Source organism: Exserohilum turcica, assembly GCF_000359705.1.
Source record: "Exserohilum turcica Et28A unplaced genomic scaffold SETTUscaffold_9, whole genome shotgun sequence".
NCBI lineage: Eukaryota > Fungi > Ascomycota > Dothideomycetes > Pleosporales > Pleosporaceae > Exserohilum > Exserohilum turcicum.
The window spans coordinates 1,538,166-1,551,382 of NW_007360310.1; the positions used below are offsets into that span (position 1 = coordinate 1,538,166).

Consider the following 13,217-nt stretch of genomic DNA (forward strand, 5'->3'; position numbering starts at 1 on the left):
TTGTCAGATAAGCGGCAGAATCCGGGTGCGGACTCGAGCACCAGGATTCTGTGATCCTAGCCAATCAGAGTCAAGCGCCAAGCCCACCCTAGGTAGGGCCGATACATGAGACACAACTGATACCACTGGTGTCGCAGCGACAGCGCTCATAAGGCGGCGCTCCTGCGCGCCGCTGGCGAGGACAGAACAATCAATACAATCAATTTCTCCCATCAATTATCGCAGCTATTTATCACAGTGACTTAAGTCTATCCTTGATTAGAAAACACCTCACAGTCTGACAATTAAGAGTCTCACTGCCTTTACCAAGCCAATCAACATGAACGCGCAATCTGCTCCAATCAACGCAACCGTTATCTTACGCGACGAGAACGACTATCGCACCTGGTACAACCAGCTATTTGACCTAAGTCGATGGTTTACCAACAGTAAAGCTTAGTGAAGAGCTACCTATTGAGATGGCATAGATTCGCATGTATGTATAGTGCGGGAATACAGAAATATTGATCATGTGGTCAGCTTGCTTCTACTGCGCTGATAGTTGTAGGAGTCTTAAACTATCTATTCGTCGTCCCACAGTAGGACGCTCCCCCTCCCGCTCATCTGCGCTACTGACGTATGCATGGAGATATATATCGAAGGAATGAATAGTAAGCTCCAAAGGTCAGCATATGGCACTCTAAGTAGTACTTCGCAAACCTCAGCGTATAGTGATGGGCAAAAGGTGGCGCCCCGCTCGACGTCATCAATCGCAAACAAAACCTTTGCACGTGCTTGGTAAGTTCTGCACTAGAGCCGTTCATCTGTAGCCTCTGCGCAATCGTATATCAGGTCCAATTCATCAAATCTTGTGGCAATTAGAACTTCACAATATCTCTGTTATATGGCACATATTCCTCATGTGCTACGCTCTGCTTATGCAATCGTGTCCCACGGCGTGGCAACCAGAGTAACCTGAATTCTTCGATTTTTTATCCATACCGCTGCAGGATTCAACATACCGAGCCAACCCTAGTCGCGATCCCGATCATGATTCCGATATCAATCTCCTCCTCCGACTCGGACAATGGCAAATCGGTTTCAAGAACTTGGATAAAATCTCTTAGGGGACTTGAAGGGCATACTTGAGGAGATATCTATTGTGCACTGAAATTCTTATCTTCAACTTAGTAGTGGTCACGATAGTTGTTGAGCGGCGAAGAATGAACTTTGCAGACATCCTTCTCTCCAGTTTGCTAGGAGTGGTTCAGCTGGCCGCAGTAATTGACTGCATCTTGATTGTTACACATCATCCAATGCGCCTGTTGGTATTGACCGGATGCTGGCAATCGTGGTATACCAATCGCTGATTTTGAGCTTACTAGACTGATGTTTGCAGAAAATGAAAGCCGCTGCGCAGCAGCCGAAGAGAGCAAGGATCCACAGAGCGGAGTATCCGATATGCACAACGTTTCATGACATTTTTTTATGCATAACGCTGTTTTCGTTTGTCGTGGACATCCCGTCCTCCTGGTCAATAGACGTTGTAGGAGGAGCTAGTTAGTAGAGTTCCCGACGGTCACAAATACCAACTTAGCCTGTGCATGCAGCTTCGTAATGGACTTAGTCTCGTCTACGCGTTTTGGGATGGCAGCCTTGCATGATCTGCTCTAGTGACTCTCCTATAGTAAGCTGCTTACCGAGCGGAAGGTACATACGTACTTGCGTACGCGACCGAGCCACATGGGCGCTTGGGTCACGCTGCGCGACAAGCCCGAGCGACATTCCAAGCTGCTTACGGAGTCGCTCATCCCCTAGTCAATGCCATCAAATTTCGCTCGTAACCATGGCTAGTGTGCCATACCGGGTTCATGCACGCGTCTGAGAACTGTGCCGCATGATCCAGCAGAGGAAGAACTCATAATGAGGGTGCCCTATTTGAGGACGCAGCAGCAAGTTTTCTGTCTGGCGATGACAACGTCTATACAATTAGAATGGGTTTAATACCAGTGAACTTCAAGCAAGTTCGGTATTCTCGACTTGATGGCAGGCCTTATTTTCAGCACCCCGAATACCCCGAGTTCGTCCAATTCGTGGTTAATGGTGAATGGGTATCAATCCACGTGCTATTGATAAAGCCGTACGTTCATTACGACATGTTTCATCTCACTAGGATTTGGCTAACGCTGGACAGAGAAATGATGGATGAAAACATAAAGGGGATCGTGCAAGAAGCAAAAAAGTTACTGTTCCAAGACCAAAGTGTGACCGACACACTTAGTCTGTCACAGCGTCCAACTTTGCCGCCCCTCCAGTCTTCTTGTACGAACATGTCGTCGGAGATCTGGTTTCACAAGACTGTCAAAGAGTGCAAGACAACGCAAAGAGAATTCCTTCACGCACCGAACTCAGGCCCATCAGTATCCACAAGGAAGAATTCCTACTCTCAGGCCACTACGGATAGCCACCATCCAATATCTGATTATTACAGCATGCCAAGTAACATCTTGTAGTCGTACGGCTAGATTATGGGCAATGGGTCCATCTGAGCAGGTTCGATAGCGAAAGGCGGCACGAGTGTTCATAGCGACGATGTGGAGTCAGTTTATTCAGTAAGAGGAAAGTCAATTCATGTTTGTGGCACGCGACCCTTTGCTCTAGACCCAAACAACTTGTGTTTAATGTGAATTGTTCTGGGGGTGGGAGTACGTCGTTGTGACTGGCAATAGTGTTAATTTTTGATACCACCGTCTTCTCCATGTGCCCACATTGTTGGGTGCAGACAGTTTCGTATCCCATGCGTGGTATTAGCAGCATAGCTGAGGATATGATCAAGATATGGTTTGAGCAGGTTCTAGCGCTCATGCACCCCGGTTGCATTCTTTCTCTGTATCGGAACTTCTTCTGCGGCCGTATTTATACATGCTATAGTCATTCGGGGCGCAGGTTTGAATAGCGTCAATGGCTGTGTACGTCTCCGCGCGAATGCCTACAGTTTGCGCTGCGGCAGCTCTGGGACCAGATTGCGTAGGTGCTAGTGACTGCGGCTGCGGTTGCACAAGCCCTCCTACAGAGCTGGACTTGTTGGCGTCCCTCGTGCCTGGCCTTGACCATGACTTGTGAGCATGCTAATGTTGACGTGATCGCTCTGTTCCCTGCAATCTTGGGCGAACTAAGAGGCCCATCTGCTACTCGCGCGGCTAAACACTAGTGACGCCCAGCATGACGCAATGCACACAACTTATCTAGTTAGGGCAGTACTGTAAGGATTCAGTTGCGCGCAAAGTATAGCAGGGGTTGCATTACTCCTGGAACAGTCACTGCTTGAATGCAAGGGAGGGGGAGGGGAGGGCCCAGAACCACCTCGCCGCGTCCGCTAACACAAGGGCTAATCCCAACTCACGCTAGTAAGGTGGGGTGCCTTCATCCCCGTCATGTGGCACGAACTTGGTCGCACCTTTTTGGAGGAGGCGGCCACAATGTAATTGCAACACGGGCGAACAGGCAGGGATGGGTTTGAAGCGGAAGGTAGTATTTACTTCGTGGAATGTAGCGACTTGACTTAGTTCATGCTTGGGCTATATAACGACACAGTTTGTAAGAGAGCTTCTGTTTATAACAAGAAAACTATAACAAAGAGACATTAGGCTACTACTACTTAACTTAGAAGCGACAATGTTGTTTCCACCACATCTGGTAGTCGCTCCTTCCCACACTACTGTGAGAGTGCGCACCGCCTTCAATAAGAAAGACGCCAGCGATGATTTTGCCTTTCGTCTGTCACCTCTTCATATACCCTGCGATGCATTACCAACTTCGTTACCATAGTCCACTTCAACGTGCTTTCTAGATGTAGAAAATTGTTTGCACAAGAGATATAACGCATACTCGGGAGCCCATCTTATGATGATGGGCCGCGCACAGGATTCATTTTCGTTCAATCATACTTCTACTCGCTACGTATGGTGAAAGCTCAAGGGGTGTTGGCCGTCGGGAATCCCTTGCTCTTCCCTATCGCATCTCAGTCGAGTGAAGCTGCTTGATGATGTAATGCAGTGAAGGATTGGTCGGTGGGAAAAAACTGGGATCGCTCCGCAGAAAGTACCTTCTTCGACATCTCTACATCGGCGTAGCCCGGTGGTAGGCAGGCGAAGCAGTGCCACAATCCCTGTGCAGAGTTTGCATACCCATTGATGCAAATACAACACTCACAAGCCCAGGGCAGCTCGGTTTGCAAGGGATACGGTGGATAAGAGGGTGTGTGAACCACTCGGCTGACCGCGTCATACAGGTCGGGACTGATGTGTACTTCCCAATCGAGAAATGACAAAAACTCCTTCTCGATCAGATTCACCTCCACGTTCGAGAAGCCAGCGAAACCACATTCAGGGAAAGCACTGCATTCCGCCCAGCAAGTGTTGTTCACGCTGTTATCATTGTAGACCTTATGCGCCATCATCAAAGCTGCTAGGAAAACCCGATGAGGGGTAGACGGTCGCATTATAAAACTACCAGGAGGTAGGCGTTCCTGGAACCATGAAAGATATATGAGACACATGATGAGTTCCGGGACGGTGGCGTAGGATCGTAGAATGACGTATAATACGAATTCGTCAATGGAGGGAAGATGAGCTTCTTCTATGCTTGGCGTGGGATTGCATGTGCGTATTGCAGTCTTGGTTGCCTCAGTAGTGCGATTGATGAGGTTGGATAGTTCAAGATTAGGTAGTAAGTTGATGAAACATGTTTAGCTGGAGGCTAAGAGGGCATGCGCGCGCAACTCGGCAAGAGGATCGATGGCTATAAATCCATGCACCGTTGGGAGTTTGCAGAGCTACAAAATAGGTTTAGCTGCCGCTGAAACACTAAAGTGAATTGTGCACACCATCGTGTTCGTTATCGGAACGGGAAGCCCCGCAAATTGGAGGTGGATACTCACAAGCAATGGTTTGTAAGCACAAGTAGACCTTCCTTGCTTTGTGATCGTTTCGCTGAATGGCCGTGGTCACATCTCAAACGGACTTTCGTCCATTCAACGTAAGCCGACCTAGGTACTTGTCTATTGGCTTATCTTTTATAGCTATGCTTTTTGTCGCTCACTTTATGCTTTGTGACCTTTTGTATGCGGTTGAGTAGGTTTTTACTTTCGACACATTTCCGTCTCCTGCAAATCTGCGCGCTCCATCCTGGTTCGTGTGAAGCGTTGCCAGATCGGTGTTTCTCACAGAGCCAATAGCGGGTTTTTTCATTGGCGTAGTTCATGTTATCAGCAAAGACGATAGGACTATTGAAACAGCCCACTGAGGTCAGCCTAAAGCTAACAAGATCCTTGTAATTGTGAGGTTAGAAATATCTCACTCAGCACCTGCTGCGGCTAGCAAGACATGACATCTTTACATAACTACATACAATGCTGTGACCGAAGAGTATGGCTTCAATCCTGCTACACTCGCTTGCAGAATTGGCTTCCGGTATCTACACTTCGCGCCCTTTCTCACAGCAGGGGGGTCAGCCTCGCTTAGCGGGAGCTATACCTCATACGCTTTAGATCAACTTAAGCCGCCTAGCTCCTGCTAGTATCTGTGATACAATACTCAATCGCCGGAAAGCTTACAACCCTGTAGCCGGTGCGGGTCGGCCGTCCTCCCTGCTAGCGCCGCTGGGATAGTTCATCGGTTCAATGATGCTGAAATGACAAATCATCAACGTGCACATAGTTCCAGAAGTAGTCATTCTACTATTACTTGGTTAGGACGATTGTGAGGCTAATGCCCACCTCGCGGTAATTAGTGCGTCTTATTGCATGTAGCTAAGCTCTTGCTTACAGCAGTTCAGCCTTACCCGCACCCTTAATCGTAGATGATTAACTTTATTAGAGTAGCTTCGAGTTAGCAGAATTACTCCAAGTTAATTAAGCGAGGCGCAGTGATCACAATACTTTTCAGACAAGTAGCTTGCCTATCGAGTGATATTTTGGAACTCTGTGCGCTTACACGACCGCTGCACGGTTGATCTCGCTGATGGATAGATGAGTGACACAATAAATAGACTACCCCACAGATCATGAAGATGCATTAGCCCGAAAGCTACATTGTGGCCTTACGTGCCTCACTCACCAGTGGAGAAGCGCTGAGGCCACGACAATCTGGCGTTATCGATAAGGTGCGGCGCAGCACAACGAGCTGTTCAGCCTTGCTGCAGCCGCAATCCCTCAGCCCTCCGCTCCCGCTTCAGCCTCTCCGCCTAGACAATGCAGTCTTCCTCCATTTCCGCCTCCCCTCCATACGTATATGCTACCTATGTCGATTTCACGATATGGATCCACTCAGCGTTACAGCCAGCATCATCGCAGTTCTCCAGCTCTCGGGCAAGGTCCTCGAATACCTAAACGACGTGAAGGATGCTTCGAAAGATCGCACGCAGTGTGCACTTGAATTGTTGAACCTTTGCAGCCTGCTTTACAAACTCCGCGATCATATTGAAACAGGAGCTCGTAGCCAGCCATGGTGTACCGCCGTCGAAGCACTGGCAGTCCGAGAGGGACCACTTGACCAGTTCAAGCAGGCACTCGAAGCGCTGCAGACCAAGATTATAGACGGAGGCCCATTGAAGAAAGTAGGCGAAGCGCTGGTGTGGAAGTTCAAGAAAGAGGAGATTGCTGGCATATTGGATCGAATAGAACGTTTGAAGTCGCTCGTAGAGATCGCGTTGCAGATGGACCACTTGTAAGCTTTCTTACTAGGACGGTAGAGCGATGTTGCTTACGTCCTAAAGCAAACTCTCGCAATCCATTAAAGAAGATACCCACTTCGTTCGGACGCACGTACCTATTATTCAGTCGGGTGTAGAAGAGATCAGGCAAGATCAAGACGCCGCGAAGCACCGCAGGATTCTGGAATGGATCTCTCCCTCAGACTACCCCGCACAACAATCCGACATTATAGATCGCAGACAGGAGGGAACAGGCCAATGGTTTCTAGATGCGCCTCAGGTGGCCACGTGGCTCAGTGAACACCATGCAACACTCTTCTGCCCAGGTATCCCGGGAGCTGGCAAGACCATGGTAGCCGCCATCGCGATCGACCATCTGTTGAAATCAGTGCAGAGCAGCTCACATGGAGTTGCCTACGTGTACTGCAACTATAAGGCTCAGGAGGAGCAGGATACTTCGAGGATGTTGGCAGCTATCCTTAAGCAACTGGTGCAGGCTCGACTGTCACTAGTGGATCCTGTGGAACGGTTGCACAAACAGCATGCTGACAGAGGGACCAGGCCATCGCCTGATGGGGTCTTCAGCGCACTCCGAGATGTACTTGCACATTACTCTACTGTCTATATTGTGGTCGATGCTCTGGATGAATGTCTGGATAGCGACGGCACTCGGCGCCAGTTTCTAGCCAAACTCCGCGATCTTCAGGCAGGACGTGACATTCGCCTAATGGCCACCTCGCGTTTAATTCCAGAGATTGTGGACTGGTTCAACGAAGGGCTAAAGCTGGAGGTGCAGGCTAGTGAAGAGGATGTGAAGCGATTCGTGGCTGGCCAGATATGTCGACTGCCGAGGTGTATTCAACGTGACCCTGCGCTACAGGAGGTTGCCCAGAAAAAGATCGTAGAGGCGGTAGATGGCATGTATGTTTGTCCTAATCAATTCGTAATATGACGTGGACTTACACGTTCTCAGGTTTCTTCTTGCTCGCCTCCACACTGATTCGCTGCTAGACAAGAGAACTGCGAAGGACGTGAAGTCAACACTGGCTAAGCTCTCCAAAGGCTCGGCCGCACTCGATGACGCATACAAGGAGGCGATCCATCGCATAGAGGGTCAGTTAAGCGGAGATTACGAACTAGCTAGAAGAGTACTGTCGTGGATCACGTATGCGAAACGGCCGCTTACCACGACAGAGATCTGCTCTGCTCTGGCAGTAGAGTTGAATGAGGTGGAGCTCGATCCCGAGAACATACCTGATGTTGAGGACCTATTATCCGTGTGTGCTGGACTGGTCGTCGTTGACCAAGAAAGTGCTGTCATCCGTCTTGTGCATTACACTACCCAAGAATACTTTGAACGTATCCGAGATGCATGGAATCCAAGCGCTCAACTACATCTGGCCTCGACATGTCTCACGTACCTATCATTTAGCGTATTTAGAACTGGGAACTGCTCCTCTGACGAAGAATTTGAAGAGAGACTTCAAGAAAGCCAATTGTTAGAATATGCTGCCAAGCACTGGGGAGAGCATGCGTTAACAGTAGAAGGTGAGATATGTGAGCTAGCCTGCTCATTTCTTTTCTGCCAAGAATTGGTTTCTTGCGCTACGCAGGTATTGTTACGGCCAAATTCCCGACATCAAGGGTATAGCCAGAATTATTCCAAGGACAGCACGGGATTACATCTTGCAGCACGTTTCGGATTAGCCATTGTATTGGAGACCCTGCTCCTAAACCAAGTAGGAGAGACAACATCCACATTAGAAAAAAGGGACAGCAAGGGCCAGACTCTCCTACATCTTGCAGCAGAACATGGACATCACAGAATGGTGAAACTACTGCTCGACAAGGGCGCCGACGTTAACGCCCAGGGTGGAGAGTACGGCAACGCACTCCATGCGGCTTCAGTTGCAGGCCACGAGGCAATAGTGAAGCTACTGCTCAATAAGGGCGCCAACGTCAACGTTGAGTGCCCAAGGTTTAAGGCTGCGCACCCCAAACCTTAGCTGGTCATGTGTTTAGCCGCGGTGCGTAGATCTCACACACTTAGAATACAATATTCACTTAATGCACACTTCTTTCATACATGTTATGATTTTCTCCATTCTATAGACGGCTAGGGATCAGTATAACTATATATTACATTGATTTAACACAAAGAACCTTCGCGCATGCCCTAAATTCAAGTAGTAAGATGGCTACTTCTGGAACTACGTGCACGTTGATGATTTGTCATTTCAGCATCATTGAACCAATGAACTATCCCAGCGGCGCTAGCAGGGAGGACGGCCGACCCGCACCGGCTACAGGGTTGTAAGCTTTCCGGCGATTGAGTATTGTATCACAGATACTAGCAGGAGCTAGGCGGCTTAAGTTGATCTAAAGCGTATGAGGTATAGCTCCCGCTAAGCGAGGCTGACCCCCCTGCTGTGAGAAAGGGCGCGAAGTGTAGATACCGGAAGCCAATTCTGCAAGCGAGTGTAACAGCAAATAGCAAGCTATATAGAGAAGTGGGCCAAAGAAGACATATGGGCTAGGGAGACCAAGACTGAGCGTAGGAAGTGTAAAGTTAGACTAGTGTTAGTAGCCCTTTCGGCTCGGCCGCCGGGCGTAAATAAATTGTGTGTGTGTGTAACAGCAAATACACTTGCACCTGGCTATTTAGAGAGTGAAAGCCATGGTTTGGATGATGCGTATGGCTGACGCTTAGCCTTAAGCGAGTAGGCTGATTCTGCTGGCACGTTGTTTAAGCAATTTTTTCCTTGCTGTACGTAAGCAAAATACTAACATAAATGAGTATGCATAACTAGCATACAACAGAATGCTTTATTGTAAAAGCTGCGTACAATATTCACTCAATGAGTGAATGAAACGAGCTGTCAGTTCCTGAGCTATGAAGTCGTTGGCGATTGTAACTTTACCCCTGCGCATTGTCGCCCAACGGTTTTAGTACACCTCACCCTCCATAATTAGTTCACGGCTAAGTGCTCGCTATAGCACAGTCAATTTCATTGGTTGATCTTTAATAAAATGATCCATAACTCATTAGCCTTTCGAAGTGAGTTCTACAAGGCAGGAATAGAATGCTTATTCATGTCATCAAGTGCTAGTTAGTCTTTTAGGGCCCTGAACTATGTATATAAGTATGTCTACTGCATATTCGATAGTGTAATCACGCTTACTTTTAGGTTCATATTAATCTGTTATTACTTTGTAATTTAGTAAGCGCATGGTTTACTTAGTTAGCATAATCAATATTCACTTCATACCCTAAGCGTCATTCTTAACTAATTGTTCTTTATAAAATATGCTTCCACAAGATGTTAATTGGCTATTTAAAGGACTTGTTTCCGCTGCATACACTGATTGATATATCAGTCTATTTAACAATCAGCTAATTGTACACTGCATATTTCAATATATTTTTCCAACTTAACTATGCCTTCTAGTAAAGTATCCCTGCTTATTGACCGAGGAGCCGCTATTGATGCAAAAAGCATCAATGGCTCTACGGCACTCCATGAAGCATGCTATCGAAATCAGAAAGACGTAGTAAAGTCGCTCTTAGAAAAACGAGTGGATGTTAACGCACAAGACAACAACGGTTACACCGCACTACATCGAGCTTCAGACGCACAGGATATTATTAAATTACTTGCCTCTAAAGCTGACCTTACTATAAGAGATCAAGATGGCCGCACAGCGCTTCACGATGTATCTTTCCGTGGTACTGTGCAATCGGTCAAGACACTTATCACTAATGGAGCGGATGTCAACGTGAAAGCCAAAGATGGCTCGACTCCTCTGCACGAAGCATGTAAACGCGGCGTTGATATTAAGAATATTGCGACTATTCTCTGTAAAGCGAAGGCAGATATCAACGCGAAAGATAACCAAGGTCGCACTCCACTCCATGTAGCGCTTGAGAACCGTGATGGGAACGGGATTGAGTTTCTTATTGACGAGGGAGCAGATATCGTAGTAGCAGACAATCGGGGGAGAACCCCACTGCATATAGCGATGTCGATGAGCAATAAGGAAGCATGCAACCTGCTTGTTAATAAAGGAGCCCCTGTTAACCCAATGGATCGCCATGGCAACACCCCTCTTACTGCAGCTATGACTTACAGACACGAGGACATTTCCGATATACTATCCATAATTCAAGATCATATCGACTTCAAAAACCGACAAGGATATACTGCACTTCATTTGGCATGTCTTTTTGGGGACGCAGACAAAGTCAGTGCGCTAGTTACCCACGGAGCAGGCCTCGATGTGCAACATACAAGTGGTGGTACTCCCATTTTCATGGCAATATATGATAAAAATGTGAATGTCATGCAATATCTTATTGAAGAGGGTGCTGATATCAATGCAAAAGACAAGAAAGGCCGCACTGCCCTTAAGTATGCAATAGAGAAGGAATCAAAGGACGCAATTACTCTGCTTGAAGAACATGGAGCAAGCTATGATTAGATTGTCCATCAAGGTAAAGAACAACGGCATAGATAAACTACAACTCTGTTACACGCAGTATTATCCCTGACACCAGACTTACCAACGAACAAGCTAGCCAAGCCGGTGCCTTTAGCTTAGCTAATTAGCTGGTTTGTGTTAATAAAGGCTTGACTAACTAGCTTCTTCGTTCTGGCATCTTTGTCTAGCTTGTTAGCTTGCTCAGCTTTCTCGACCTAGTTAATGATCTTAGGTGTTAAGTTGCCAATCAACTAACTAATTAGATAATTTGTGTGTTAATTACTTCATCAAGCGCCATATCAGTGATCGTGCCTGTTGTGGAGTATTAATTAGTTTGTTGGATAGTTAATGGATATACCTGCTAAACTTTCATAATAGGGAAGAAGGAGCATTTACTAAAATTTTCGGTGGCTGGGCCCGTCCACCTCATGAGGTCCAAACTCCTTCACTTTCAACCTTTTCGGCTTTAGCCTCTTTCGGCATATAGTTCTAACACAGCTGCTAAAATAGTTGTCCCTAGATCTAGCTCTCTCTAAATAGCGTAACTGACTAATTAGTTAAATACATACTGTATAGTGGTAAGTGATTGGGACCTAAGTTTCCGCCTCTGTGGCTCTGAAAGATCACCAAGCTTAGTAACTAACTAAATAAGCGCTCATTGTCATAGCTTGAAGCTGGTGTTCGTTATATTTTCATGGAAGGCGGGCTAAAGCTGGGGAAACTATGGCGTAGCTCTGGCCAGTATTCTACTAGTTCATGAACTAGTTAGTATCGTAGGTACCTTTTTCAATGATCGGCTTAGATAGTTGATTTCGATTATTCGTACTCGTCCCACACATTGTCAGTAGCGCTTGTCTGCTTTAAACTATGAATAACGTCGCTAATCTCATTGCTTTTATCATCTCGGAAGAATGACCAGAGCCAACAGTCTTGTTTGATCTAGCTACGTTGCGAGTCTGGCCAACTTCTGTCTTCTCGACGGCACTCTCAACATCTGCCTTTCAAACGTTTTAGGCTGCCAAGGCAGAAGATCCCGAAACAATCGCATCGTTGCTCTCTTTCGTTGACGATCAACCAGAGACGGGTGGATGACGTTGATGTTTCGTTTCGGGACGCGATCTTATGCCACACTGATTGTGCTCAAATCTTGGTAAGCACTGCTTGCTGCCGTGATCCGAATATTTCATGTGCACTGACTTCCTGAATCATGGATACTTCATTGTCGCCTGCTAAAAACCGTTACATAGGCGATCCGAGTGAGAAGTGAGATAGATCTTGTTACAAGTGTAGAACAGCTTCTAGAAAACACTGTGATAGCAAGCTCCGAACAGATTTGGATTTTGTTTAGTGCTATCGGAAAAGTGATAAAGAAAACATCTAGAAGTGAACAAAAGCTAGGTAGTATAAGACATGTAACTCTCAAATAATGTAACAATGATCCACTATGTTGTAGGTACGCCCAAGCCGGCTTCTCTAGCATCTTGAATGATGAAAACTATGCTTCTATTGACGGCAGTTGATGGGAAACTAGGGAAGACATAATGACCATCTCCAATGAAACCAATTTGTTGCTCACATCACTGAGTTAGGATTTAACCTCCTCAAAATCCTTTTTATCGACTCAAATATTGAGATCTGTTTCTCCAGATCCTCCCAGCTTTTTCTGCAGTCTGGGATTTCGGCTTTTAGCCTGCATACTTGAGCAGCAAGTTTAGAATTCTTTTCCCTCGCTCTCTCCAACAGACTGGCAGGAACCATTTCTACGTCATCGGAGGCTTTTCTCTTGAGTCTAGATGTTGCAGAACCTTGCTGCACTCCAGTTTGTAGTCTCTCAGGAGTTTGTCCACTGCCTTCTCCCTCACTCATTTCGATTGAATCAGGATCGGTTTCGGAATCGGATACATATTCCCTGTTCTTAGATGTGTCAGATCATGCTAACTAAAGATATATAAACGAGACACACCAACTTCGAGTTTTCTGGAAACCGCTAGGAAAGCACGCTATCTAGGAGAACCGACCACGAGGAATCGACTAACAGCACTTTTAAC

General features: G+C 46.8%; 4 protein-coding genes across 4 annotated transcripts; 2 read left to right on the plus strand and 2 right to left on the minus strand.

Annotated features, from left to right (window-relative positions):
* Nucleotides 1-4,098: 4,098 nt before the first annotated feature.
* SETTUDRAFT_99839 (uncharacterized protein) lies at nucleotides 4,099-4,696 on the minus strand (the record flags this gene model as incomplete). Its single annotated transcript, XM_008033432.1, has 2 exons — nucleotides 4,099-4,204; nucleotides 4,269-4,696. Coding segments are annotated over 2 exons (534 nt in total), but the record flags the coding sequence as incomplete, so codon positions are not given.
* Nucleotides 4,697-6,294: 1,598 nt separating this feature from the next.
* On the plus strand, nucleotides 6,295-8,696 carry SETTUDRAFT_44889 (uncharacterized protein; the record flags this gene model as incomplete). The annotated part of the gene is made up of 5 exons (XM_008033115.1): nucleotides 6,295-6,704; nucleotides 6,754-7,611; nucleotides 7,664-7,803; nucleotides 7,885-8,238; nucleotides 8,497-8,696. The coding sequence occupies 5 exons, from the start codon at nucleotides 6,295-6,297 to the stop codon at nucleotides 8,694-8,696; spliced, it is 1,962 nt and encodes a 653-aa protein (XP_008031306.1).
* Nucleotides 8,697-10,203: 1,507 nt separating this feature from the next.
* Nucleotides 10,204-10,761, plus strand: SETTUDRAFT_58901 (uncharacterized protein; the record flags this gene model as incomplete). Its single annotated transcript, XM_008033126.1, has 1 exon — nucleotides 10,204-10,761. A coding segment is annotated over one exon (558 nt), but the record flags the coding sequence as incomplete, so codon positions are not given.
* Nucleotides 10,762-12,566: 1,805 nt separating this feature from the next.
* On the minus strand, nucleotides 12,567-13,083 carry SETTUDRAFT_166456 (uncharacterized protein; the record flags this gene model as incomplete). The annotated part of the gene is made up of 1 exon (XM_008033433.1): nucleotides 12,567-13,083. A coding segment is annotated over exon 1 (289 nt), but the record flags the coding sequence as incomplete, so codon positions are not given.
* Nucleotides 13,084-13,217: the final 134 nt, after the last annotated feature.